Raw genomic sequence first — 23,460 nt, 5'->3', positions numbered from 1 at the left:
GTCTGCAGACACTCATTATTGTACCGCTCTCCACCATGCTTCACTGCTGCCTGCAGACACTCATTGTTTCTCCCTTCACCATGCTTCACTGCTACCTGCACACATTATTGTACCACTCTCCACCATGCTTCACTGCTGCCTGCAGACACTTATTACTGTACTACTCTTAATCATGTTTCACTGCTGCCTGCAGACACTTATTGTACCCCTCCACACTATGCTTCACTGCTGCCTACAGACACTCATTATTGTACCGCTATCCACCATGCTTCACTGCTGCTTGCAGAACTCATTATTGTACCTCTCTCCACCATGCTTCACTGCTGCCTGCAGACACTCATTGTACCACTCTCCACCAGCCTTCACTGTTGCCTGCAGACACTCATTATTGTACCGCTCTTCACCATGCTTCACTGCTGCCTGCAGACACTTATTACTGTACTACTCTCCCTCATTGCTTCACTGCTGCCTGCAGACACTCATTGTACCGCTCTTCACCATGCTTCACTGCTGTCTGCAGACACTCATTGTACCGTTATCCACAATGCTTCACTGCTGCCTACAGACACTTATTACTGTACTGCTCTTCACCATGCTTCACTGCTGTCTGCACACACTCATTGTACTACTCTTCAGCTCTTTGAAATTTTGGGCTGTAACAGAATGCAATTTCTTTGCTACATTTTGGCTCATCAGCCCAGAGACCCTGCTGCCGGTTTCTTGCACCCCATTTCCTATGTTGTCATACATGGTTGAGTCACATGGCCTTGTTTCTATGTCAAAAGTCTGGCTTTTTGGCCACAATCCTTCCATGAAGACCACTTCAAGCCAGACCTCTCTGAACAGAAGATGAGTGTACCTGGGTCCCACAGGTTTCTGCTAGATCGGAGCTGATGGCACTGCTGGACATCTTTCGATATGGAATGGAAGTAAGCATGAATTATCTTTCATCTGCTGCATTAAGTTTCCTTGGCTGGCCAACCACTGCGTCTGCTGTCCTTAATGTTGGCAGTTTCTTTGTGCTTCTTTAAAAGAGCTTGAACAGCACATCTTGAAACCCCAGTCTGTTGTGAAATCTTTGTCTTGAAGAGACCTTGCTGATGCAGCATAACTACCTTATGTCATGTTGCTGTGCGCACTATTGCCATGGTGTATGCCCTGCGACATGAAACTGTCTTCCACAACCTCACCTGTGTAGCAGAGTTTGGCCGATCCTCACCCAGTTTTAAGCCTCCTACAAGCCGTTTCTATTTCAGTTAATGACTGTGTTTCAACCTACATATAAAGACTATCCTTATCACCTGTTTGGTATAATTGGTTAATCATACACCTGACTATAATCCTACTAACTCCCTGACGGGGTGCGAGCGTCCCTGGAAGAACTGGAATTGCTGCTGTTTTGAAGACAAAGGGCGTCATACTAAATATTAATGGGACTTACATTTCTCTCTTGTTCAGTCACTTTGCATTTTGGTAATTGACGAAAAAAATCAACTATTAACATTACTATTTTTGAAAGCTTTCTCACTCTAAAACGTTTGCACAGGGCGGCATAGTTAAACTTTTTCTCTAGTAATCCTGAGGACAAGTTATCAATAGTAAGAAATTGGATAACCCAACAGGCGAGTAACTTTGTACATACGTTGTTTAAACTGTCTTCCATAAATGTTGAGTTACAGCCTGTATTGTAGTCTTATGCTGCATTCAAGATTCTGAAGCCTTCAGAGCTGAAATCTCTCAGCATTTTTTTTGTAGTGTAAAGTCAACACTTTCAGAGTCAACAATCACTGCACCATAATGTGATGCCAGATAAACTCCAGTATGGCATGAAGCACGTCAATGGGGTTTTCCTTGCATGCCATACAGTAATGTAATTTAGGCAGCACCAGATTTAGGTCTTCCCTTAAGTGATCTTCCACACGGGACAGAATTACACCGCAGGACACAGCCAAATGCGCATCTGCAAAATTCCAAGTCAAAGTCTGCAAATCTAATTGCGGATTTTGATACGGAATCGCAGGCAGGTTTTAAGCCATTTTCAATTTTGCATCAAAATCTGCAGGCAGCCGGTGGATTCTGTAACGGAATATACCGCGGCTCACAGTGCGTCGGGCAGCCCGTTCCGTCCTGTCAGAGGATTCTCTGTCGCCCAAAATCCAGCATAGTCCCGGTCTTTCTGGTGTTTGTCTAGGAACGGATACCACCTGACTACTGCAGCCAATCAGAGGCTGCAGTTACCAGGTGCCGTTCTCCAGGTATCGTGGCTCCCAGCATCTAAGTGGTTATGCCAGGAGACACGTGACTGCTGTGGCCTCCGATTGGCTGCAGAAGTTAGATAGTAGCCATCCCCACACATAGAATGGGAGGATCACATTGGGGCGGCAGTGCTGGGTAGCCTGGGGAGAGGACTGGTAAGAACCCGCTGACCCCTTTAAGTCATATATACTGAGATATATACACACACACTATATATATATATAATCACTAATTCAACATGGGTAAACATGAAGGCATCCAGCATCAAAAGGGCGCTTGGACTATTAAAACTCAATTTTTTAAAAAGCTCATTAAAATCCATGGAGGGTAATGTGGCGCGCTTACGCATTTTTGTCCGGATTATTAAACATAGCGTCACGGTTAAGGATCCCATCAGAAACTGGTATGCAAGCTGCATTACTCTTCATATGAGGTTATGGTGGTTTCTAATGAGATTTAATAACATTTAGTTTTGATAGTCCAAGCAAGCTTCTAATGCCGGATGTCATCTGTTACTTAAAGGGGCGGTCTGGGCAGGTACATAAATAAATAGATAAATTGAAATGTGCTCAGTGGTATACAAGAACAACAGTCTGCAAAACTTTTCCTGTACAGTAAAACTTATAAAGTAAGGCAATTACACTAATAATTCATATTAAGGTAAATCCAGTCACCCCCCCCCCCTTTCCCCCAATTAAATCTTGCATCATGAGTGCAGACAGAGCGGGCGCTTACCTCCTGGCAGTACTGCAGGATGCCCTCCTTGGTCCCGATGCAGGTTTTTGTGCCAGAAGCATCCGTCTCCCACTTCCCGTTCTGAACATTCATGTGCATGTTGAGTTTGCCGCAGAACATGGCAATCTGTGGCTCGGCCAGCAATCCAGCGTTCCCGTCCGCGGGGACCTGGGAAAGGAAAACCAGGCAATTATTTCATGGAAAATACCAGACCGCCAGCAATATTTTTAGAAAGTGCGGTTAAATGATTTATAGAGTAAGTCGCACACATCAGCATACAGAAGCCGGTGGGTGGCACGCGGGAACAATGGTCTGGGCGGCTGCCAGTTGTGCCGGTGTGACCTCACTGATGGGATCTCTTTGGAAAGTCAAGTTTTTAGAGCAACAAAACTATGTTCACAAAAAAAGAATATTTTCCAGAAGTCTAACATCATGAAGTCTGCAAACCCTACGGAGAAATGTACTTCAATGAGGTCAGCCGTGGCCAAGATGACACGTAGGGTCAGAGGACCGGGGAGAAAAGCAAAAAGGGATGAAGAACCTTTACTTGCTGAATTCAGAAGCCCTTTTCTAAGGTTTATTGATTGCATATCAAACCGTATCAATGACGATTGTGCAAACAGCCAATTAAACACCAATATCAAGGACCATGACTGTGGCAATGGGGCAGTGCTCAATACCATACGCCTGTCCATGGATGATAAATCTATGTACTGATGCAGTTAAGGTGAGCATACATCTGTAAAAGGGATACGGTTCAGCTGCTGTTGCCGATTATCTTGTTTTTGTTAAGTTTGACAACCAGACTGATAGGTTTGTGTCTGTTCCTTTAAGAGGAGGAGGGAGCGCAGCAATGCTGCTTGTCCTGGAGCAGGGGATACTCCCCGAGACAGTTCTATGTGGATGGCTGCAGCCCTACGGGCATAGAGCTCCTGGAAGAGGAAGCTAAGCCATCAGTGATCACAGCAGGAGGCACAGAGGAAAGTACAACCGTGACCCGTTTTACTGCTCCCATCTCTCCATCAAGCCTATCAGGTATTTACCTCAGCGGAGGAAACCACAGTCATACCGACCCGAGAAACGGGCAGCGAGAAAGAGACTTACTAACAAGTAACCCCGGCAAACGGGAAATCCACAGACTTTATGTTCGCTTAATAGGCTTAACTGCAACCCGGTAAAGGACTAACATTGTGTATGGGCTGCGGATACTCAGGTCATCGCTGAGCGACGGTGCGGGAAATACAATTAAAAAAAAAACTGTACTGCGCATGACTGCAAGACAGGTAAGTGCCGTACGCAGGGTCACCGGCCAGGCTCACAGCCGGAATTTACTGCGGCATCCCACATGCAGAATCCGACTCGCCCGCGAGTCTGGCCGCAGGGGCTGCACAACATCCTTTCAGAATCCCAATATATGAGGTTTGACGACCTTCACCGGTCCAATTCAGCCTCGTTTGTTTGTACCGTTATCTGGTTAATAAGGTTACACAAGCAGCAGGAAGTCCGGTGATGATAGTTTCCTAAATGACTGGTGGGCTCGAGCACCTGCAGGGGACAAGGAGTACCACAACCTTCACCCCGGCCCATCCATTCACACCTTCCAAACCTGTCAGCCGAGTACCTGGTAGACCCCCTCCCCCCCAATAATACACACAAGTTAATTCGCCAGTCCCACTGAAATTGGCAGCTCCAGCTTACTTTACTCTGTATAGGCAAATCTAGGTTGGAACTTTATGTCAACTTTTGGCATCATCACATCTCATGCACCTCAACCCCCCGCAGTGTTTTCCTATTAGGGAGGACGTTGCGTTAAAAAGCGCTAAAATGCACAAAAATAAAGCAGGCAGCGCTTAATGATCGTGGCGCTAGAAACACCACGTTCGATGGCCAGTCTGCGAGGCCCCAGTGAAATCAATGGCAGAATTTACAGCGCTTTGCATGACAAAAGGATGGCTGTGTGAGAGCAGCCAGAGACTCCAGTGGGCAAAAGAGCGCAAAAATTGTATCACTGAGCAGCAGAAAAACATCTCCTGGTCAGATGGATCCAGATCTCTGTTGCAGATGGGAGGTCATAATTTGGCACAAGCAGCATGAATCGATGACCCCTTCCTGTCAGCTGATCAGAACAGGTCAGCACCGCCATCTAATCTGCGTCGACTACAAGAAGGCTGATATTCCTGTAGGACGATTACATCACCTAGTGGAATCTATGCCACAACGAACTACTGCGGTTCCAAAGGACAAAGGAGATCCAATGCACTACTAGATGGAGGTCTAATAAAAGGGCCATTCAATATAGACATTCCGGGGTGGTAATAAGTGCAAAAAAAGCTAATTCAAAACATAGTGATAAAATTGATAAAATCTGACATTATGAAACGCAAGATACTCAGCATGGAGGTCCCTGGATTCTAGATCCACTCACAAAACCTCCAGCACCGCACAGAATAGGAGTCTGTACTTGTAATACTTTCAAACGAATTTCCCACATAGACAATAATAAAAAAAATTGAATAATTTCAAAGGAATGAGAAAGTTAAGAGCGACATTTGGCGCATAAATCATAATATAGCCAATTGGCTGCCTATAAGCTCCCAATATTATGGTAATGTGACTCCCACTGTATAATATATTCCATTATCTATGGGTTTCCCGCTGGGACAATTCAAAGAGTACAATATGAGCGCCGTATGTAATCCGACTTAAGAGTATTACATTTTCATATTCACAACATTGTTCAGTGAACATACATTTTAATGACAGAAAACGGCAAAAGAGGGAGAAAACTTGGCATACGGTCATTAAGGAGTTTTTTGCCCGTCTTAAAATACTCTTCATAAAAGGCTTTTTTCATAAATGGCATGAAATTGTTCTGGGAGGAAAACCGCCTTGGGAAAACAAAAAGAGAAAAAGAATAAAACTGCTGCGTCCTAATATTCGAAAATAAGAGTCAGTCCGACCGCAAAACCGCGACAATAGGAATGTAATAATGAACTAATCCGTGAGTCGGAGGGATTTTATGTGGTTACCGACTACTTATCAATCTCATGTGATAACCAATGTGGTGCAGCCATTCATTGTGCTCACTAGTTGGGACCTCGGGGGTCGGACCCTCACCGACTGAACAGCAATGGCCAATAAAAGTTTGAAGTGGTTTTCCAGGCAAATACTAATTGGGGACGTATCCTTAGGATAGGTCATCAATAGTTGATTGGCTGTGGTCCACTGCTGCCAGCGCCAAAACACAAATGGGTAGGGAGTGGAAGCATTTAGCTCCAACTCTTCTGTAGTGGCCAGCACTTGTAACGGATTTTAACGGGAGTTCCCCCTGCAGTGACGGCTGTGCCTGCAGTTACCAGTGCCAGCCACTACCTATAGATTGGAGCTACTGCTCCAACTTAGTACCCCTGTGGGTTATGGTGCTCACAACTGGTGCTTGATCAGATGCTCAGCAGGAATCCTGAGCGGTGGACGCCAGTTGACATATATGCTTTCAGTAACAACCTGTAATGAATGCAAAAATAAAACAAATCTACAGTTTAAGTCCCGTTCTGGGGGGACTCACAACTGTGTATCTACCGTCCCTCACACACATACGGGTAAACTTGCACACTATAGTTTCTCTCACACCAGGGAATATCCCTTGCTCTTCACTTCACAGCCGACACTCAGGGGAGTATTCCCAGCTCCCCATAATGCAGTCTAGCTGCACAAACGCAAACTAGTATCCCCAGCTCCTCATATTGCTGCACAAACAGAGGAGTAATTCCAGCTCCTATTACTGCAGCATAGCTGCACAGACTCAGGGGAGTATCCCTAGCTCCTCATACTGCAGCACAGCTGCACAGACTCAGGGGAATATCCCCAGCTCCCCACAATGCAACATAGTTGAACAACATCAGAGGACTATCTCCAGCTCCCCACAATGCAGCACAGCTGCACAAACTCAGAGGAGTATCTCAGCTCCTCATACTACAGCATAGCTGCACAGACTCAGAGGAGTATCCCCAACTCCCCACAATGCAGCATAGCTGCACAAACACAGATGAGTATCCCCAGCTCCTCATACTGCAGCATAGCTGCATTTGTTTTCTGCTAGACAATGACACGGAATTAGCAACAATTGACATTGCGGAAGGGCTGCAGGTTGAACGGCTTCCATTGACTTCAATAGAAGCTGTCCTTGCGGAAACCGCACAAAAATAGAGCAAGCTGCGATTCTTCCTCCGCTCGCTGAGATCGCAATTTCTATTCCACGAGTGTGTAGGAAAAAATGCTTTTAAATTAGGAGAGAATATGCTGACACATGGTGCCAAAGGCCCTATATGTAACCTTTGGGTCTCGTGCCATCATATAGGCTTCATGTACTGAGCTTTGACAAATATTTTAACCAATAGCTCCTTCAATCCGGATATCTATCTGGGTGACTCCCATGTGGCTAGGACTATGGGAACTCCCATGTGGCTAGGACGATGGGAACTCCCATGTGGCTAGGACGATGGGAACTCCCATGTGGCTAGGACGATGGGAACTCCCATGTGGCTAGGACGATGGGAACTCCCATGTGGCTAGGACTATGGGAACTCCCATGTGGCTAGGACTATGGGAACTCCCATGTGGCTAGGACTATGGGAACTCCCATGTAGCTAGGACGATGGGAACTCCCATGTAGCTAGGACTATGGGAACTTCCATGGTAGAAAAGCAGCTGGAGCCACCTACTATGGCCAAAAACATGGTCTTCCACCATTTTTCTCAACCGTCTTTGACAAGCGCCACACACGGTTTTTGACGAATGCATTATTTACCAGCAGTGTTTATTCATTATGAAGTACTTTGTTGGGAATCACACTTTGTTTTACAGCCATCTGTTCCTACGTCTTATCAGTCTCCAGCTTGCCGGAATGACGATCAATCTTCTTTATGTTGACGTTTAATCTACATAAATTCTGTGACTTTATGATTTAGTCCACTTGTCATCTGTTGTTTTGACGTACTTGTAAAAATTAATTCATGAGAGCTCCTCAAACATCTTTATTTGCTATTTAACCACTTTTCGGATGGCTCAAGCGCAATGTGTTGCTCAACAATCTGATAGGCAAAATCATATATTCAGCAGGGACATCGTTACGCCAACACAAGCAGCGTTAATCATGCCTGAGACGAAGTAATGCGCGGTGAATGACGAAACTCAATACCAAGATTGTTCGGTGCCGGAATATTATAGGAACTCCTTGTGCCTAGGGTAATAATATGATGGTTTGCTGATGGCCTATCATTACTGCTGTACCGTGTAATAACACACTGGTCAAGACTTTCTCATGCAGGGCAATGGAAAAGTTCAATCCCACCGGGAAGGATCCTTCATGAGAACATTGAAAATTGTTCCAATGTGTGAGGCTCTATATTACAAACCGAAGCACTACCCCATTCACTTCAATGGGAGAGCGGCGTAGGACCATACTGGGACAACCACAGTACAGATGGCATTTTAAATCATCCACATGGCTGCAAGCCCCTTCACATCAGCAGATCATTGGTGGTTGCAGGTGTTGGCCACCCACCGATGAGCTATTGATGACTTATCCAGAGAATAGGTTATCAATAGCTTTGCACTGGAAACTCCCTTTAAAAGGGGTTGTCCAGAATTGGAAAAACATGGCTGACGTCTTCCAGAAGGAGTATCACACCTGTTCATATACAGCATCTAATTATGCATGCAGCTCAGTCCTATTAAAGTGGTTTTCCCATAAAAGACATGTATTACCTAAGCATTGGATAGGCGATAAATATATGATCACTGAGAATTTGACCACTGGGACCCCAGGGATCATGATATCTATGAAACCTGAACTGTCCCATGTGAATAAAGCAGCAATGTGTGAGCAATGTGACCACCACCCCGTTCGCTACGCATGTAGGTAGACCTGTGATGCACTTGGCTATTAAATGGGTTTTCCACAATATTTCTATTGATCACCTATCCTTGGGATAGGTCATCAATAGTGGATGAGCAGGAGTCCATTGGGACCCCCAGCTATCAGAGGGGATGGAGCTAGAAGTTGACAGCTCAGTCCCCATTACAGGGGCCCTTTTTGCCGTTTGCTGGCCTTATATCAGCTGATCACAATGGGTCCTGAATGGCGGACTCCTGCCGATCAACTGTTGATGACCTAGCCTGAGCATAGGTCAATCAATCGTAAAGTCCCAGAAAACCCCCTTTAGTCAAGGAAGCAGTGGTCATGTATGCACCTCATTCATTAGGGGGATTCAGTGTGCACTGCTCCTGTGATCCCTGGAGGTCTCAGAGGTTGGACTCCCAGCAATCCTTCATTTACCACCTATCCTGTGGATAGGTAATAAATATTTTCAATGGGAAAACCTTATTAATGCAAATGGAGCTTAGACGCCTTATTACACACAACCTGCGGAGAAGTAAGGCACTATTTATGGAAGAATGCAGTAATGTCCATTTAATACAATCCAACCATCTTCTTCTGGAAAAGATTCTGTCCAGAGACCAGAGGGGTAAGGGAGTATATTACATATGATTGTTCTTTGCCGTCCGTCCAATTCATCAGTTCCATGTCCCGTTTTTGGCTGTCCAAGATGGCTAATGCCATCTTCTGACTACTTTGTCCTCTCAGTGCATTGGTACGTTAGACTGCCAATGCACTATACATGCTCTATGACTGGCAAGAGCTGCTCACATGATTAGCAAAGGCCAAATCAGAGAGCAGTACACAGCATGAAAATTGCTGTAGGTCTCCCGGATGGCCCAAAGCAAGAGCCCAAAACTTACATATCTGAGGGTTGAAAGAAAATAATAGAATTTTGTTTAAAAACTGGAGGGTCACTTTAAAGTAATCAACTAGGGCATCTAGCCGCCACGTCCATCACTACACCAGGCTATTCTAGCCTTAGAAGCCCCCTGAAGTTTGCCAACAGCTCTTTCATCGAGTGCCAGCTGCTACTAACTTCCACTGCCATCAAAGAACTTACATTCGCCCAACCGCGAGTCATTGACCATACAGCCCAAGAATCATCAATAAAAGGCTGACGAACGATGGAAAGAACCCAACTGGTCCATAAATATTAGGCATGACTGACGAAACATCTCAATACTCTTATATCAACGGTCAATATCTGCGACATGGCAACATCGCAGCCTCATACACTGAAGGTGCCACCAGGGTAGGGTATAGATTAGGAAGCCGACTCAACGCACCGTAGGTACAAAAGGACATCTCCAGTGCACTTTCATCATATACTTTTATCCGCATGTAAGTGCATTGTTCCCCGTCACAGTATATCACATCTTAACGATAATAATCAAACTCTCAAATACAGCTTTTAAATTCCCGACTCACCCCACATCACAGTCCCTTTTTGGGTAGCTAGCCCCTCTGTTGCATATTTCAGTCCATCAGAGTTCCTATAGGGTGAGCACACTAAACAGTTGTTGGACTAGTTTTGCACATCCTGCAGCTTGGTCCCATTTGTATCCACGGTACGGTCATCGAATCCAGGTCTATGGCATGGCCATCTGCTACAAAGACCGAGTCCCTTGCAGAAAGGGAGACTTCCTCTCCTTTTATGCGGTGCAATATTTTTAGCCCCAGGTCATCAGGCCCTTTTGCTGATGCCAGCGCTCTCCCGCACTGCTCACATCACATACTCTCTCTCTGGCGCTGCCCATTTCCTGGCCAAGTCACCGACCCGCTGCTGTCTCTCTGCTGAGCTCATCCTCCTGTGGTGGAGCTGTGATAACTAATGTGGCCAAGATGGCTGCTGGGGGTGGTGGGGTGGCGGATTAAGCCTCATTCACAGTCCCAGCACAAAGGCAGTCCAAGTGAGTTTCAAAACCTCTCGGAGTGGGGCCTAAGGTACTTTTTACTGCACAGTCGCGTAAAATCACTATAAAAAAGTCTTTAACCCTTTACATCTATGGCCGAGTGATATGGCAATGGTTGTTTCCACGAGAACAAGTAGAACTGCAGCCTTGCCCTTCTTTTGGCTACTGCCCTCATTATCACCCCACTCCGGTCGGCCCGTACCCTCTCTATACTAAATCAGTTATCTGTCCCGGTTAGTGTCGGCCCAGCACTGATCTACGCTCACCACTAACTTGCAGAAGATCTTGGAGGAGTGAAGGTCTTTCTGCTCGTTATTGAAACATATCTTCTCTACCTCTGCCACAATGAAGTACCAATCTGGAAATATTCTCCAGGCCGTTTTGCACCATCAGATAGATTTAGGCTATTCCTTGTACCAATAAATTCCACCTGACCACTGGATAACGTACAACGCCGGCAACCGCTATGAAAGGTCCATCGTAAATACAAAGTGTGGCACTGCAGTGGAAGCCGCAGATATATCACAGGACAGCGGAGGTTTATAGGGTTGTGCCTTCTTGAGGCAGATAATAAATATGTAATGACAAAAAACATCATTAATAACTGTGAGATTATTTGTAGGACGCCACAAAAGAAAAACACTAATGGAATAGTTCACCAAATGAGAAAATCACATAAATAAATATAAGATAGGACATAAAACTCCGAGACAAAAAGTACAACACTGCAAAAAATGAAAAAAAAAAATGGTAATTTATGTCTATACTGAGCATTGCTTCTAAATATCATTGTACGTTCTATGGTCCAGGCCACTCACACCCCCCACAGGAGGCTATTTGGGTGTACCATGAATAGAGTGATGTAACCTACATATACCATCTAAGTGTAAGGGGGTCCATGCTAATTCAAGATATTTTTGTATTAAATTGTTAGTGTGTTCCTTTCTAACCAAGAGAGGGTCCTTTAATGAAGAGGGTGGGCTCGGGGAGCAGCAGGCTTTGGCAATGTGATCGCCAATCTGAAACCGGAAGGCCGGAAACCGGAAGGTGAGCAGAGCTGGCTAAGCGGTGAAGTGAGAGAGTTGATGGTAGAGTAGCTCTGCAGAGAGGAGGTACATGATCTGCAATGCCCTAAGGGCAGGAGGTAGCTATCGTTTAGCCCTATGGGCAGGATTAGGATGTCCCAGCCTCGGCATAAGAGTTGGAGCTTGCGAGTTCTCGGGTCCTCATGCCTGTCTTCACTTCGTCCATCAGGCACTGGTAAATCGGTAGGCCCTGTAGTGGTCTAGACCTTTAGAGCATATCCGGAGTCCAGGCTTCTTGAAAGGTCCCGTTTTGCTTACCTTATCGAGCAAGGGGAATTTTTGCTTCATCTTGCAGTTCCCGGGATTCAGAGACTTTAGAAAACAATCCGGTTATTATAAAGATTACTTGATATTGCAGTCCAAATGTGGCCTGTCGCCTTCTTACTTTTATTAAAGTGCTCTGCAGCATGTATGTCTTCAACTTATCTTATGTGACTCACTGGCTTACAGTGGGCAGCCATGCCATGGACCTGCTACCGTGAGAACCGTTTGAAGCTAGTCCAGAAACCATATATCCCGATCCTGGCCATGAGAGCCCGTGTGTCAGTTTCCCATCCATGAAGATAAGGCCACAGTGACACCCATAGTGGTTCAGTTGGTGACCCAAACTGAGATGAGCCTACTGCTCCACTACCCAGCTCCCTCTGGAGGACAGGGACCAACCCTAGCCTGAACCCAGATCCATCCTAAATTAGCAAACAGTCTGTCGAAGTCCATCCTTCATGGAGCCCTTTAGTGTTTTGACTTATATGTTTCTAGGGAACTTGTGGTAGTGATAAGTCTAGATTGTTTTACCCAATTACACGGGTATGTAAAATAAGAGGTCAGAACAAACGGAAAAAGTAAAGTTGGGCAGAGAAGAGGCACCAGCAGAGGAGTTTTGCCCTTTATGTATAAGTAGTTATGTATTTTGGGCTCTCGTAATTAAAGTAGGATATCCATTTGGCTACATCAGGCAGTAGTCAGAAAAAAAATATGTACAGTATACATTGAGTGGCCCTATCATTAGAGCCCCCGGGCCTCTCACGGCCGGAACTTCCCGGTATGGAAATTCTCCTCATGAACCTGGAATGCAGTAGAAAAATCACGTGACAAGTTTTCAGTGGATCAGTGTCGGTGTGAATCCACATTAGATGGGAAAATCCAGCGACTTCCAACGAGGTCGGTCATGGGTGCTAGACTAGCCGGGGTCTTAGTACCAACCGCGGGTGGGTTTTCTCATTCAGCGGTGGGGAGCATATACAGAGAATGGCATGAATGAGGAAAAACATTCAATGAAAGGTGATCATGTGGATGTAAACAACTCGTCGCCAAACAGCGTCACAGGAGGATGTCACGAATTGTTCTTATGAACAGGCGCTGCACAATCAAAGGCAACCGAATACAAAGCTGGTGCTTCAACTAGTACGTTAGACTGAATTAGATGGACATTGTCTTCTTGAGCCTAACATACTATGTCCATCTAGTTCAGCCTGTCTCAACACCCCTCCCCCCCTCCCCCCCCATTGTTGGTCTAGAGGAAGGCAAAAAAAAACAAAACAAAACAAAAAAAAAGCCAATTTAGCTAATTTGGAGGGAAAAAAAATCCTTCCTGGCCCTATAATGGCAGCCAGAGTCATCCCTGGATCAACATTTGAAATCAGCAACCCGCTGGTCACCTAATGTCTATATTCTGTAATATCATAGCGTTCAAGAAAGACATCTAGCCCCCTTTTAAACTCCTCCATGGATTTTGCCATCACCACGTCCTCAGGCAGAGAGTTCCACAGTCTCACTGCTCTTACAGTAAAGAACCCCTCTGTATTGGTGATGAAACCTGCTTTCTTCTAGACGTAGTGGATGCCCTCTTGTTACCGTCGTAGTCCTGGGTATAAACAGATCATGGGAGAGATCCTTGTATTGTCCAGTAATGTATGTATACATAGTTATTTGATCGCCCCTTAACATGTCCCCACGGATGGGCTACAACAGCAGACGACCGGTTCCAGCGCCATTGTGTCTAAGAGAAACAGGAAGGTGAGACTCCAGCGAGCAAAAGAGCGCAAAACTTGTATCACCGAGCAGCAGAAAAACATCTCCTGGTCAGATGGATCCAGATTTCTGTTGCCCGTGTTGATGGGAGTCAGAATTGGGTACAAGCAGCACAAATCGATGACCCCTTCCTATTAGTACCACCATCTAATTTGTGACAGGTACCAGAAGCTTCCTGTCCGCAGGGGCCGATATGAATGGAATCTATGTCACAATGAATTTTTGCAATTCCGAAGGCCAACGGCCTACTGGATGGGGGTCTCTAATAAGGTGGCCATTCAGTGTATATGGGTAAAATAGGGGGAAATAAAGTGGTAGGTAGCTGGATTCATGTGCGGAGATTTATAGAGGTCATTTCAGGGGGACAACTCCTTAAAATATTAGTGACCTGTCTGGCCAGAACATTACCTTGATGTTTTCAATGCAAGAACAATGTAGAATCACATGGCAGCCATTTAGGTTCTCACAAAGGTTCTCCATCCTGCTATACAGATGGTAGTGCCAAACAAGGGACTTCCCTTTATGACTCCATATACCCTAATTGGGGCACATGGAAAGGGGAGGTTCTTTATGAAACAGCCCCTTTAAACACTAGAGAAGGATTCCCCTCATGGCCCAGTTGACCAGAGTATCCAGTTTTTAGCAATCATTTCTGCAGCTTGCACATAAAATAGGCTCCCAAAACGTTCGGAGATCTTTCAGCGCTCGGCTGCCCGCTTGATTTCTAAGAGCGTAATCACAATACAGGGCTGTAATGACTAAAGCCGGATCAAATGGCTGCCAACTTTGGAGGGCAAACAGGTGTGGTGCACAGATATCTCCGGAACAAAGGCAGCTTGAAACTACTTGAAAGTCCAGCAATTTCTGTGAAAGCATATACTTATCTCTCCGTATTAAAATATAACGCCGGAACAAAGATCCGTGTGTATCTCCAGCTCAACAGCCTTCAATGTTCGTAAGCAATATTGTGAACCCTAGAATATACTTAAAGGGGCAGTCTCACCAAATCAACAACAACTCTCAATGAAAGAAACTACATAATGGCAGTCAACTGAGGTCATTGGGTCCTAGAAACCCTCATAATCAGAGATGTGTTACCAAGCACCCGATTAGAGGACTTGCCATGTCATCGTGTCAGTAGGATCAACTACATAGCTTTGCAGCCACAGCCCCACTCTCCTCCCTGATGTATTTTTGTTTATACTCATCCCCGTTCCTCCATACCAGCTTTTCTGAGATTTGGCTCCTAGTGTTGTGAATGTGTAAGGTGGTGACCAGTATGGTTCAGATATGTTAGTTCATCTGATTGTTTATCATCAGTTCCCTGTTCATGACATTAATGTATAGCAAGCCTATCATTCTACCAGTAGTTCACTGTCCTGACTTTCTTTCACGTTGTAAGAGGAGGACAGGCAGAGACTGTGGAGATCATTATCACAGTGTCTGCAGATCTGCCTGCCTGCAGCCTGTGAGTGCATGGGAGCCACCTGTGAAGATAGCCCTCTGTTATGGAAACATTCCTGTGTCCTTGTTATCACAGGCTCTCTAGACCCAATGATAGAGAGTGGATTGCAGAGAACCTGGAAGGGAGACCCCTAGTGGCAGCCACTTCCAATATGATTTACAGCGATAAAGCAACAAAATTCTTAATGCAAGTAGATTGCAGACATGATGAGACTAAGGGCGCCTGCACACTTGCGATTAAATCACGTGATGCAAGAGTGAGTAAAGACGCAGTATTATAAAACCAATGATTTTAAATGGTTTCAGTTCTATTTACAATGTTTCCACTCATGCGATGTGGACTGAAAAAATTACAGCCTGTCATATCCTTCTGCGTTTTGCTTGCATCTCCCATGTTTCTCTATGCAGCCTCCTTTTTTTTGCATCGCAAAGCACGAATGTGCGATTTTTGTGCAATGAGTTTTTAACATTAGAAACTCCTATTATCTATCATGATTAAAGAACAAACAAACAAACAAAAAAAAAAAACACAAAATGGCAGGGGTGTTTTTTTCAAGAAAAAGCATTGCAGACGCTCAGACATCTCATGAGCAAAATTGCGATTTTTGACGGAATTTTCCTGCGGCGATATCGCGATCGCCAGTGTAAGGGAGGCCTTACACAAGCTAGTAGATGAGCAAAAGTTGTATGAAAACTTAGTGCCCCTTTAAAGGGAACCTTGAATGTGCTATAAGAACTCTAAACTAAGTTCTGGTGCTTTTAGGACTGGGAAGATGAAGTCTGTGGGTGTACTTCTACTTACCCGGCTCGCTGTTACCACACCGTCACCCCTGGAAATTGGTGCTCAGCCTGTGAGCATGACTCTTCAGTCAGTGCATGCACACTCCAATAGACAGTATTGAGTGTGCACGCGTATAGACTGGGGAGGCTCGTAGACTGGGGAGGCTCGGAGGCTGGGGAGGCTCGGAGGCTGGGGAGGCTCGGAGGCTGGGGAGGCTCGAAGGCTGGGGAGGCTCGAAGGCTGGGGAGGCTCGAAGACTGGGGAGGCTCGAAGACGAAGAGCCAATGTGCAGTGGTGACTGAGGGAATCGGGAGCTGGTAAGTATATAAAAAAAAAGTACATTCCTGACCCCTCGAACCCTGGCTTATTAACACCATAGCTTAGTTTATGGTGCTTATAGGACTTTACCATTTCCTTTTAAAAGTTCTCCGTTCTGGCTAGTGGATGGCGGCCCCCCAATGGGTCATACATCTGGATTAGATAATTCCTATCGACCTGGTTGGGTTTTCCCCGACGAGCCAGAGCAGAGAGTCGTTAACACTCTACCATACTAAGGCTGTCCATATATCACGTAGATGGCCGTTCATCTGAATGACTGCCATAGAATACTGTTCAGATGTGCAGCCAAGTACATCCTCCCCTGGTTACCTCAGCCGGGGGTCTTGCCACTTCTATGTTACTAATCTTTAGTAATAAAAGGGAGTCGAATATTGCTAATATGCTAAATACTTGGCCAGTTAGACAAAATGGTAAACTCCAATTCCCCTCGGACCAAAAAGTGCATCCTAAATGACGGCACTTGGGTTCCTCCTAGCTTGCAGATTTTTTTTAATGCTTTTTTAAGAAGCGGTAATCTACAGCCTACAAGGTCTTGGAGTTACGGAGGTAAGGCAATATTCCTCAACATCATTTAGCATGCACATAGTAAGATGAGCGAATGCTGGCTCAGCGGAATGGAGAGGATATTATTCTCTCCCCAGCGCATTTAAATTGTGTCATAGAAAGCTTTCACATCTGCAGTGAACGGTCTTGTAAAAAGCTTTTGCTGATGTCTCTATCTGATGACTACTTTCGGGCGGCTTGATATGAGACGGACATACACAAGAGTGTTGAACAAGTGCTACACAGCCGCGGAAAGGTAAACGTTAAAGAGAATATTGACGAACTCTGCCGGATTGTTTGCAGTAAGGTTGGCTACATGGAACATACCTTCCGAACAGGTCAATCCCTATTTTGGGCCATTTTAACCCCTCCTCCCCCCACTCACCACTTGTGGTCTTCCTGCCCTGGTCCCATTTTATGAATCTGACTAGTGTCACTTTAGAAGCTCTTACTTATACAAGTGATTCTGAGTGTTTTTTCGTGACACATTGTAATTTATGTTGGTGGTCAATTTTGGTCGATACTTTGAGGTTTTTTTTTAAATCCTAAATTTACAGAAAATTTAAAAAAAAATTTTCATTTTCAAACCTTGAATTTTTCTGCTTGTAAGACAGATTGTCGCCATACCACGCCAAATAACTAAAAATTACATTTACCATGTGTGCGCTCTGTGTTGGTACCATTTTGAGAACATCCTTTGTTTATTTTGGACACTACAAAGTGTGGAATCATAGCAGCAAGTTTTCTAAATTTTGATTTAAAAAAATCTAAAATCCTTACTTTTAACCCTTTCCAATCCACTGTCTGACGTCTAAAAGCATTCTATTTGAAGGTTGTACAGCTCTGATGTCGGAAGACATCCGGCAGGGTATTCTTACTGTATATTACTGGCTGCTCTGTTGTCGGGGGCCTCTCCATCAGGTCACATACTGCAGTGCTGGCTCTAGCCAGCAGATGGCACCATTGTATAATGGCAGAAAGAGAAAGCCCCCTAGGAAACCCTGAATCCAAAATTGGATTGCAAAGGATTAAGGGACCAATTCAGTTCTAAGAGGCTGATATATTAGAGCCCTACATAAATCACTCCATTTTAAAAAGTGCGCCCCTCAAAGTTTTCAAAACGGTGTTTACAAATTCTGTTAACTCTTTAGATGTTTCACAGGAACTAAAGCAAAGTGGAGGAGAAATTGAAAACATGTCATTTTCCTTGCAGATTTTCGATTTTATTAATTAGTTGTCTGATAATCAAAAGTTATTACCCTGAGGGTGGATTAAGACGACTGTATATCGGCTCGGTTTAAACGCCGAGCCGATATACGTTGTCCTGATCTGCAGGGGGGGGGGAATGGAAGAGCCAGGAGCAGACACTGAGCTCCCGCCCCCTCTCTGCCTCCTCTCCACCCCCTCTCTGCCCCTCTGCACTATTTGCAATGAAAGGAGGCGGGACAGGGGCAGGGCTAAGTTCTGTGAATTAGCCCCGCCCCTCTCCCATCTCTCCCCATTGCAAATAGTGCAGAGGGGCGGAGAGGAGGCAGAGAGGGGGCGGGAGCTCAGAGCACTGCTCCTGGCTCTTCCAGGTGTGAAAACCCAGCCGATTTACGGTCGTCTGAATCCAGCCTGAATCTGCAGTTTTTAGGACTCTCCCGCATCTCCCCAGGGCGCAGCACGAGTCAAACACAGGCATCGGAAATGAAGGGGCACCCAGTGGACTTTGGGGTCTCCCTTTTATGGGCCAGTTTTTCAGCGCCGTATTCAAAGAACCATCATCTTCGTAAATTTCCATCTATGATGATGTGATTGTGTTCTGCAGGATAAGATGGAATTTTCATTACTCCCCTTTTTATTTTTTAAACCGTGCAGGTGAGGTTGTACTTATTCTGGGGGTCCGTCCGGTTGCGGGAATGCCGAGAATGATTTTAATAATTTTCTTAATGCTTTTGCAAATGAAAGCATTTTGCAGAGTTTTCTTCCTTGCACTGCCTTATTCACAGACACGGGACGTCTCTTTTAGTCTATGGAGTTGTAGGAGGGCTTGAAATTTGCGGGTTGATCTTTTCGATCTTTTTCTATTGCGTGTTTTTGGAGCGGCTGTGTACAAAAACTGCAACTCCAACAATTGTTTATTTTTCACATGCCGTTGACCGTGACGTATACATTACTTGTTACCCTTATTCTGCGGGTCATTACGTTTCCAGCTTAGAATATATAGATTTTATTTCTTTTACGATTTTACCACTTTGGGACAGCAGAGGTTTCAATAGAAAAAATAAAAAAATGTCGCACCGCTGTTTTCAGAGAATTACTCTTATTTTTCAGTCTACCGAGCCTTGGGTGGACTTGACTTTTGCAAGACCAGTTGACGCTTTCACTTGTACTATTTTGTAATTTATACGACTTTTTGAGCAACTATTTCATTGCATGTATGTTGGGAAGAGGTTAAAGGGGTTGTAGACTATTGATGACCTAATGGCTTATGTGCAGGATAGGCCATTAACAGTAGATCAGCAGGGGTCTGCCACCAGGGACCAGCGACGATCAACTGCAGGTCAGACCATGTGCTCATCTACTGAGCTGATCTCTGCAAGAAGCAGACAGTTCCGTTGTCACTGCAGTGGCCAGGTTAGGTATTGCAGAATGGGAACTTCACCCTTAAAACCAAGTTTCACCACTGCAATGAGAACAGAGCTGCAGAAAACAGCTTGGTGCATGAAGGCACTAGCCCTGCACACAGCTGATCCTCAGGAGTCCCTGGCAATGATCCACTCTTGATTGCCTATCCTGCACATAGACCTTTAATCGTTTACAACTAGACGACCCTTTTAAGTCCAAGTGCCAATTTGGGGGCATATTTGCATGACCGTTGCCAATTTGAGACGCATTTCAAGGAACAACCAGGATGCTTGGAAGTTGTGTTGAGTGAACCAAACCAGTAGAACCCGCTTTTGTATCAGACTTTGCTAAAAGTTTGGTTTGGTTTAGCAAAGTTCAACCCATAAGAGTTATACTGGTTCGGCTCGCTCAATGTTAATTCTGAACATGGTCTAAGGGCTCATTCACATGGGCGTAAATATCTACCGTATACAGAGTAAATAGAACCCACTGATTTCAATTAGTTTATTCACATGTGTGTATCTTTCACACAATTTTTGGGTTGTGTGAAGAAAAAAAAAAAACCTGCAGCATGTCCCATTTTCATCCATATTATGAACCAAAATAGCCCATTGAAATCAATGGGAATGCGCAAATCCACAATGAACACGCATGGTACGTGCGTATTTGCGCTGGAAATAGATATGTCTATTGAGTTTTATTTGCATGTGTGAAAAATGCAATGCTCACGTGCGCACAAAAAGCGCAACACATACGGGATGCGCCATGTTTTGGTCCGCTTATTCCATCCGCCTGTGTGAATGAGCCCCGAATTGCTGTAGTGCCAAAGGAGGTCCGGGGGTCTCTAATATTTGTTACTTTTTGGGTTTTTTTTCATGTTTGTTTTCTTCTGTAGTATAAAAATAAAATTGTGTTGCTACGCGGAAGCCATCTGCAAGAAAATATGTCATCGCTCTGTGACTGGCGGGACTCCAACTGCCATGAGTTATCTGCTGGCGCTGTGGTTCCCTCTAAGGTTAAAGTACTTTTTTTCCCCCTGTGTTGGGCGACTGCTGACATGCAGTTTCTTCCCTCTAGTTGTAGATGGACATCTCCGTATTCCAGCCTCTTCGCACGTCCGCGAGTCCCGATATGGTGCCTACAGAACTCTGGGAAGCCATATTGTTCCCCATGTGCTTCCAATTACATTGGCAGGTATACAGCGTATCTGTCTGTCCCATTACAAGTTAATCTCCGCTCACAGCATCGTCTCTACAAGCTGAATCAAAAGCCTCCATCCAGGAGTGTTTGTAGATCCTCATAAGTGATGCCGCTGAAATGGATCGATACGATGCTGCTGGCAGGGTCAACGGAGGTAAAGACAAGCCCTCCAGAAATTCGGTCATCGTTCTTGCTAGGTCTACCATTCCGCAAAAACAACCTAACTTTCTTATCTTGATCAGCGATGCCCAGTTTATAGTTTTTTTTACTACTATAGACAATAAAAACACGTTATTAAAGAACAATTGACCCTCCATCGCCCCCTTCTAAGACCCGGAGCATTTTTATTTTTCCAGCAACGGAGCTATGAGAGGGCTTGTGTCTGTTGTGGGAACAGTTGTAGTTTTTATTGGTACAGGTGACTTTTGTGTAGCTTTTTATTGCATTTTTTTAGGAGGCGGAAAAAAAAATTAGGAATTCCTCCTTTTTAGTTTATTTTTACAGCGTTCAGCTTGCGAGATAAATAAAATACTTTTTTTCTTTGGGTCGTTATGAAGGCAGTAATACCCATTATGTGTTGCTTTTTTTAAAATAAAATTAAACTGATTTCTGTGGGCAAAAATGTGCATATTTTTAACATTTTTTTTAATTTTTAAAAAACTTTATTGAAGTTTGCCACTTTAATTTTAGTTCCTGAAGGGGACTTGAAGATGCGATCATTCTATGACTAGTATGTAGTAAATTATACTAATCCAATGACAGCAGCCTATAAGAATCTGCCAGAGGCGGGGCCTAATAAGGTGGGCTACATTGCAGACAGAGGCCTTTGTTGGGCTTCCAGCTGCCATGGGAACCCATTGGTACCTTGCAATTGCACTGCGAGGTGCTGATGGGTGACAGAAAGATCCCCCTCACCCTCTCATTTTCTTACATGCTGTAGTTCTTGATTGCAGCATGTCAGAGGTTAAAACTAACAAAATCTGAGGTTTCTCTATTCTTGGCTGTTAGAGCAGGATCCTGGCTGTCAGTCATCAGCCAAGCCACCAACTTTATGTGCAGGTCGAAAGCCCATTAGTGGGGCCAGTAAAAAGGAGTATTGGCCGTTATTACCCCTTCGGTGGCAGGTTTAGGTAGTCTTCAGTACATTTCAATACTGATTTTTAGGAGATTTTCGGGGCGTGCCACTAAAGGGGTTAAGAGCTACAAAAAAAAAAAAAGTTGTGCTACACAAATCATATGAACTTCACATCATGCAACTTTAGACACAACCTAAACTACGCACAACCCAAGATATATGTACACCGCAATAGTCGGGCTGCAGTTTAGAGCCACGTAAATAGTAGAGCGCACTCTGGTTTTCCTTCTCTTTAATATGTTTTTTAAACGTTGCTGAAGACGCATCGGTTCCCCCAGGACAAAATAATGAAATAACTTACTCTAACGTGTAATGAAAGACACCTAGTATATGACATTCTGTTCTGTCTCGGATCGTTGACCAGAGAGGGTATCGGCTTCCAGGGGCTATTTGAAATTCTGATCAGCACTGAGATGGGGATCGAGTCTATCTGTGAAAGTAGTTCAATGTATCATTCACATCTCCGAGATTAATCGCTTCCCTTCAGAAAAGTACGTGCGAGTGCAGCCAGCAAACTCCCTCTGCATCTTAATAGGCAGGAACTGCAAAGTGAGACTGTTTATGGATCAGCGCTTCCCCAGCGCTCGCCATAAATAATACAAAAATATACTGGCGAAGGCGCTACATATTTTACCTGCGCGGCCCGCGCTGACAGCTTAATTAATGATGTAATGGAGTTAAAACACAACAGAAGGAGACGGACACAAAAGTGGCATTTCGCAGAAAGAAAAAAAATTAAAAACACAAACACAAATACAACTCAGAACTTAGATTAAGCATTAGCACCTTTGGTAGTAATTATGATGCCACAAGGTTTGCACACTCAGATTTGGGGATTATCTGCCCTCTGTCAGGTTGGATGAGGGCCGGCTAGGGCCGGCCATTTCCGGGCCTCAAGTCGATTGGGTTCAAGTCAGGGCTCTGGCTGAACCACTCAAGGACATTCAGAGTTGTCCTTAAGCCGCTCCTGTGTTATCTTGGCTGGGGTCTTGGGGTCATTGTCTTGTTGGCAGGTGACCCTTCTGCCCAGTCTGAGGTCCCTTGTGCTCTGGATCAGGTTTTCATTATCTCTGTACTTTGCTCCATTCAGCTTTCCACCCACCCTGAGCGGTCTCCCCTCCCCCAGCATGATGCTCCACCACCAGGCTTCACTGTAGGGATGGTATGGGGCAGGTGATGAGCGGCACCTGGTTTCCATCCACCCTGACCGGTCTCCCCTTCCCCAGCATGATGCTCCACCACCAGGCTTCACTGTAGGGATGGTATGGGGCAGGTGATGAGCAGCGTCTGGTTTCCATCCACCCTGACCGGTCTCCCTTCCCCAAGCATGATGCTCCACCACCAGGCTTCACTGTAAGGATGGTATTGGGCAGGTGATGAGCGGCGCCTGGTTTCCTCCAGATAGAACACTTAGAATTAAGGTCAAA

The 23,460-nt window shown here is 45.0% G+C and overlaps 1 protein-coding gene across 4 annotated transcripts in view; it reads right to left on the bottom strand.

Moving 5' to 3' along the window:
- The window catches only part of APP (amyloid beta precursor protein), a 272,009-nt gene that overhangs the window by 194,900 nt on the left and 53,649 nt on the right, over positions 1–23,460 (bottom strand). For all 4 annotated transcript variants that reach the window (XM_066599092.1, XM_066599089.1, XM_066599090.1 and 1 more), the window contains exon 2: positions 2,992–3,159. In XM_066599092.1, coding sequence (XP_066455189.1) covers positions 2,992–3,159 — 168 coding nt within the window. The remainder of the gene's footprint in view (positions 1–2,991; positions 3,160–23,460) is intronic.

Source organism: Eleutherodactylus coqui, chromosome 4 (assembly GCF_035609145.1).
Source record: "Eleutherodactylus coqui strain aEleCoq1 chromosome 4, aEleCoq1.hap1, whole genome shotgun sequence".
NCBI classification, from domain to species: domain Eukaryota; kingdom Metazoa; phylum Chordata; class Amphibia; order Anura; family Eleutherodactylidae; genus Eleutherodactylus; species Eleutherodactylus coqui.
This window is presented reverse-complemented; position numbering and strand designations above follow the sequence as displayed.